The sequence below is a fragment of the Nicotiana tabacum genome, chromosome 11, assembly GCF_000715075.1.
Source record: "Nicotiana tabacum cultivar K326 chromosome 11, ASM71507v2, whole genome shotgun sequence".
NCBI classification, from domain to species: Eukaryota; Viridiplantae; Streptophyta; class Magnoliopsida; order Solanales; family Solanaceae; genus Nicotiana; species Nicotiana tabacum.
The window spans coordinates 60,530,491-60,536,490 of NC_134090.1; the positions used below are offsets into that span (position 1 = coordinate 60,530,491).

The 6,000-nt window shown below is 35.7% G+C and overlaps 1 protein-coding gene across 1 annotated transcript; it reads right to left on the bottom strand.

Annotated features, from left to right (window-relative positions):
* Nucleotides 1–545: 545 nt before the first annotated feature.
* LOC107776877 (uncharacterized) lies at nt 546–5,612 on the bottom strand. Its single transcript, XM_016596822.2, has 7 exons — nt 5,465–5,612; nt 5,086–5,280; nt 3,628–3,973; nt 1,585–1,669; nt 1,410–1,496; nt 1,087–1,317; nt 546–1,003 (listed from the first exon to the last, which is right to left on the bottom strand). The coding sequence occupies exons 2-7, from the start codon at nt 5,247–5,249 to the stop codon at nt 927–929; spliced, it is 990 nt and encodes a 329-aa protein (XP_016452308.1). The 5' UTR covers nt 5,250–5,280; nt 5,465–5,612; the 3' UTR covers nt 546–926.
* Between the last annotated feature and the right edge of the window lie 388 nt (nt 5,613–6,000).

Consider the following 6,000-nt stretch of genomic DNA (forward strand, 5'->3'; position numbering starts at 1 on the left):
GACTGACTGTCCTTAACTTTTGAACTTGTAACTGTAAGTCAAGGACCGCCTGTCCTTAACTTTTGAACTTGTGTCCTTAATTATTGAACTTAACTTTAGGACTTCAAGACTACATTTCCTTAACTTTTGAACTTGAAACTCTAAGTTCAGGACCATGTCCTTAACTTTTGAATTTAACTTTAGGACTTCAAAACTACATGTCCTTAACTTATGGGAAGGAATTGCATTTCCTGTTTACTCATCACTCTTTTTATTATTTTCACGTCATATCTTAATTTTTTTTTTAAATCTGGAACCTCTCCCCATTCTCCTTTTGCTTTTGTAATCGTTCCCTTATGTTCTTCATGCTTGTTTAGCTTATCAACAAGAACTATAACCAAAGACACTTAACATACAGTAGCATTAATAGAAGTTCGTACCATTTGGTGCTATCGTTGACCTTCCTTACCAATGGGTGAAGGTGAGGTTCCGAATACACGATTGCGCACCTTAGATGCGGAAATGAAACAGTATAAATACACTGCATTTCCGTTTGTGAAAAGAGATAGAAGAAAGGGTAATACAGTCTTTTCATATTAATTTTAATAGACTAGTGGCTATTATTGCTAAGCATTAAAAATGCTGGATAAAAAGTAAATACCAGCTTAAACAGTGGCTATCCCACGCCATTTCTACACCAACTACAACTATCCATAAGAAGGATGTTATGAACCAGATAAACATGAACTAGATCCAAAATAAAAGAACTCATAATGTCATAGATTGCTTATTGTATCTATGACAAATATTATTCCAAAGCTAAAGGAACCAAGTAAAAGGAAAGCACAAAATTGCACTTCTTAATTAGGAGTGAAAAAAAAAAAACTTCAACCACCACATTACCCTATATCAATTATGACCTTGATATATAACCAGGAAGAGAGTCATCACAGTTCTATGTGAAGAACTTTGTCAAAGCAAAAAGCTACTATGACCGGGCCAGCCACATCCCCAATTGCGCATCCTGAAAAAACATGATTTGATTAACTAGATATATTGTAAAGATGCTGTTTGTTATAGGTACGGAAAAGCATACTATGAACTTACCAATCCACTGGCCAGTTGTCGGGCGGAACATCATTGCTCCTATCCCTGCCCCTATAGAAGCAAAAACAAGAGATGCACCACATCTGACAGTAGCAATGTAAATCTTCCTTCCTAGAAGCTGAGCTTTTTCTGATCTGTCAAGCATGTCATCATCTTGTTTAGATTTGAAAAATCGCCAGATATCAATGCCAACTTGCACAAACCATGATGCCAAAACTCCCAGAAAATGACCTGATCAGATAGCGGGAAGGTGAATAATCAAGAATTGTGGCTAGTCTAGGTGAACCAGAAGAGAAGAATAGTATTGCCATATAATGTTAAACCTCTGGAAGTTGTTCTTGTGACACTGCAAAAATAGGTCACACTTGGCATTCCCCTTTGAGCCTTGCGTGCAGCTGACTTGGGAACGTCTGCAGAAATAGATAAACGCTAGGTTTCTTTCAATGCCGATCAGAACAAGGACTATAGATTTAAGCTTACAGACAAGAAAGAAAGTACCTTTTAGAAGCTTCCATGCCATGCGCTGAGAAACATAGTGGACAGCTAATCTTTCCAGGACACGTCTCGTAGTTACAACAGCAGTCTGACCAGAAGATACATAATGTTAATTGCAAACAATATTTAGTGCATGATTTGAAGCATAATTAGAGAGAGTTTAAAGGCAACAAAACTAAACCATTAGGTCACTTTAAACTACTAATATGGGAAGCAAGTTATACAAAAAACACATCATTCCAAGAAAAGGTAAGATGTAAGAAATCAGTTAAGGGACCATAATATACTCAACAAGGAACTCCTCCATTCTCAACAAGGAATCAAGTCTATACTAAACTCCCTTCTCCAGTCAACCCACTATAAAAGCAAATGTAATGCATAATGTGATAAAACATTCCGCTTCCTGGAATTGATGGAGATGATATTTAATATGGCTACTACGTCAGCTGCTAACAGTCAATCTATCTGAAGATAAAAGAGTGCTTATGACATGGAGAAACATGAAGGTACGGAGTGTCCATACAAAAAGTGAAACATCGCTTACTCTTTTTTGATAGTTTAAACTTAAATAAAAACACAGCTCAACTTGAAAAGGAGAGGAATGCAGCTTTGTAGAAAAGGAGGAAGAAAGCAGGATATTATTTTTGCATTGCCCAGTTACTGGGCAGATTTGGAATCTCTTTTGGTATATTTTTGGGATAAATTCGATGATGCCATCAACTATAAAAAAAAGCTACTCCCTCCGTCCCAATTTATGTGGCGGTGTTTGACCGGGCACAAAGATTAACAAAGAAAGAGAGACTTTTAAAACTTGTGGTCCAAAAGAAGCCATAGATATTTGTGTGGCTGTAAATCATCTCATCAAGGGTAAACGGGAAAATATAAAGTTGAATTATTTCTAAATAAGGAAGTATAACACTCTTTTCGGGACAGACTAAAAAGGAAAATATGACACATCAATTGGGACAGAGGGAGTACTAAAAAGCTGGATACTTTTTAAAAGGAACAAAGAGTTGAAGAAATCTGGAGAACCATTCCAGCATGTGTTTTTTGGACAATCTCGAGAAGGAACCAGAAATGTTTTGAAGGGAATGCATCATCAATACATGTCTTAAAACATAAATGTTTTATGTAAACCAGCATTCTGATGTATTTGCCTGATGTAAATGATGTGAAAAAGTGTTAAGAGTTTATCAGTTGCTTAAAGAACAGTCAGACCTAGTAATATCCAAAACAGCTGTTCCATAACGCCTAGCACCATCTTAGTGCTTGGCAATTTAATAGTAATGAAATCTTTTGCTTACCGATACGAAAAAAAAAGCTAAAAACAAAGTGCTCTCAATGAATAAGACAAAATACCTTCAACTGTTCACATTTACACTTTCAACCACTATTTGTTTTTGCTACACTGTTTACCTAGACCATCTGATCGTCGAATGAACACAAGCTATTAGCTATACAAGATGTTGAGTGAACCTCTAGGCTCAAGTGAAATAGATCAAGGCGTCACAAGTTAGTTGAAGCATCAACACTCAAACTTGCCTAAGCATTACAAAATTTCCATTAAATTACAGCTCAGTCATTCTAACTATCAATCTTTTATATTTAAGGCAAGATACAAGTACAAACTTTTAAATTGACCCCACAAAATAAGCACCTCCAGTTTTGGATGAATTTTTTTCATCTCCCAGTGATGCAGGGATATAAGAATCCGCTATAATTACAAGAAAGTAAAAATTTCTTAGGACTTATCCTGCCATCTTGTGGCAGCCTATATTCTTGACCAATCAAGACGATGCAACTTCAATTAAGCAAGTTAGCCATTATATACTGCAAATACATGCTACAACAAGTTCTAGGACCAGAGCATGGAAATAAAAATACCAAAGCAAACCAAAGTGAATACTGGACGAATGAAATATCACTAGAGATGTATCGTTTAACACTTTCAACAAAAGATATTGAAGAAAAAATTAGGCAGTTGGTTAAGTGACAAGAGCATAGCATGGAGAAATGAGGGGTCGGGGAGCAGTTCTGCAAGGTTACCTCACGACCAATCTGTTTCACTGATTTCTTGAAAGGAGTCACCAAATCGACTCGGCGATCTTCCTCAGTATCCTGTAGGAAATCCTCATCATCCTCATCCTCCATGTTAGCACGGGGCTCCAGAAGAGGTAAATAAAATAGTAGGAAAGATCTCAAGGAAGTCAGTGCAAGATTCCTCCACATAAATGCTGAGAATAAAGGTTTTAACTCAATGTTGTATTGTTTGGTACTGTGCTTTAACGAGTCATACTGAAAGTTAATTATCGATTCACTTGGTATGCTAGAAATATAATCTTCAGAAAATCCCGTGCCAGCATCGCAAAATGCAACTCCTGCTGCACCATTACTGCCAAACCAACACACAGTCAAGGTTTTGCTCATAGTAGAAACAAATTAGTGTCGAGAGGCAGAGAACAAACTTATTTCTTATGACAGAAGACATGGACAAACATAAGGAAAAAATCTAGTAAACCAACTCGTGTCGCTGTAGTCTGTTCTAGCATGAGAAAACTAAATTATTTAAATAGGCAAGAAGCAGCTAGCTAGCTACACCAACCCACTCAGTCTTCTGAGCAGTAAAGATATTTGCCAATTGGTGTTGCAGATCTTATAGAGTAATTAGTGATGCTGGGGAATTAAATATGAGAATTACAGTTTGCTTTATGAGAAATCCCTCTAATGAAGACTACAGTAACATATTTCTAATAAATTTCATCACAAATGAGTCGGGTTTGAAACAGATATCATAATAGATATTACACTTTAACCAAATTCTAGGTCATTGAGAGAAAGAGCATACAGTCAACAAACTCCAGAGTCTACATTATCCAATCTGATTTCGAGAACTTAAAACTTAATATGTCATACGCCAAAGGATTGCCCCAGGGATTAATTTGGTCTAGTGGGAAGAGCACAGCTCGTGCTATGTGGGTTAGGCAAAGCGGAGAAGGATAGAGGGGTGGGCCCAATATCCACCGAGTTTCGAACCTACTAGCCCTGTGGGATTTCCTGGTTAAAAAAAATGTCATACACAAAGGTAATTGATCTTGTCACATTCAATCACAACCCAAAAGCCCCTAACAAGGAAAACTAGCACGAGTTCTACAAAACAAGGTTGCCTCCACTAATTGAACTATGAATATTAGAGTCATACGATCAAGGAATGCAATTACCAAAAGTCATCATAACTAGCATAATTAACCATCAGGTATTCAACCACTGGAAAAAGGAGCACATTAACCAATTAACTCCACATTACCACTCTGACTTCAAAAAATTACAACTTAACACGTCAAACACATAAGAATTTGGTTTTATCTCATTAAATCACTATCCGAAAACAACTAAACGACTAAGTACATTATAAAATCTAAGATAATGTCACTCCTATAAAGCCCCTACTATTAAAAACAAACATAGAATATATAGTAGTAAAGAGTGAAGAGTATATAGACATACCCAAAAAAAGCCCTAGCAGCAAAAGGGTAAGTGGCAGCAACAGAAGAAGCAGCAGCAGCTGAGGCAGCAACTTTGGCTGAGAAAGCGCCATAAGAATTAAGGGTTTGACCAGTAAAGCTTGGATTTTTCCTCAGTAGATCCAATACTATTGCTATTCCCGCCATTGATGGGTTGTTTATTCAGAAACTTTTTATTCTATAAATGAAAAAAGTGTATTTTTTTAATGTAACTATTCAAGATTCAACACCATAACCAAGATTCTTGATTCGAACCAACTCTCTCAAACACCAAATATGAACTAAAAATTATTGTCTTTTTGGGGTTTAGAGCAGAGAATAGATCGAAAGAGTGAATTAAAATTGTGGGTATAGGGTTGGACCTGTTGATAATGAATCTTGAGAATTGATTTTGATCGTCCGAGGTGGCATCGAGTACATATGAAACAGGAATAGGAAGAGCCGTATTTGTCTGATTTCAGGAAGTTGGGAGTTTCTTGCTGAAAGGCTAACCCATCCACTATCCCAACTAATGTGTAACTGATAAGAAAAAAATAAAATATAAAAACAAACTAAAATAAAGGTCGGATATCTAAAAAAAACCTAAACTTGACATCAATTATTAATTGTACCTAAATATTAATTTGTAGTATTAATTACCTCATGAACTCGGCTATTTAATATTTAATTATTTTTTTTATTGTTTTCACAACTATTAAGGAATTCACCTTTTAGTATTAATTAGCAATGAAGTTGACTATACTAACCTTAATTTGTTCATTAAAAATATATAATTCTAGGTTCTTCACTCCAAGAGCAATTTTGAAAAAAAAAGAGTTAATTCCTTCTTGATAACTAAAAAATCAAATATTATATTGAAAAAAAAAAGCCAAAAAATTAATATAAATGGACAAGAGAG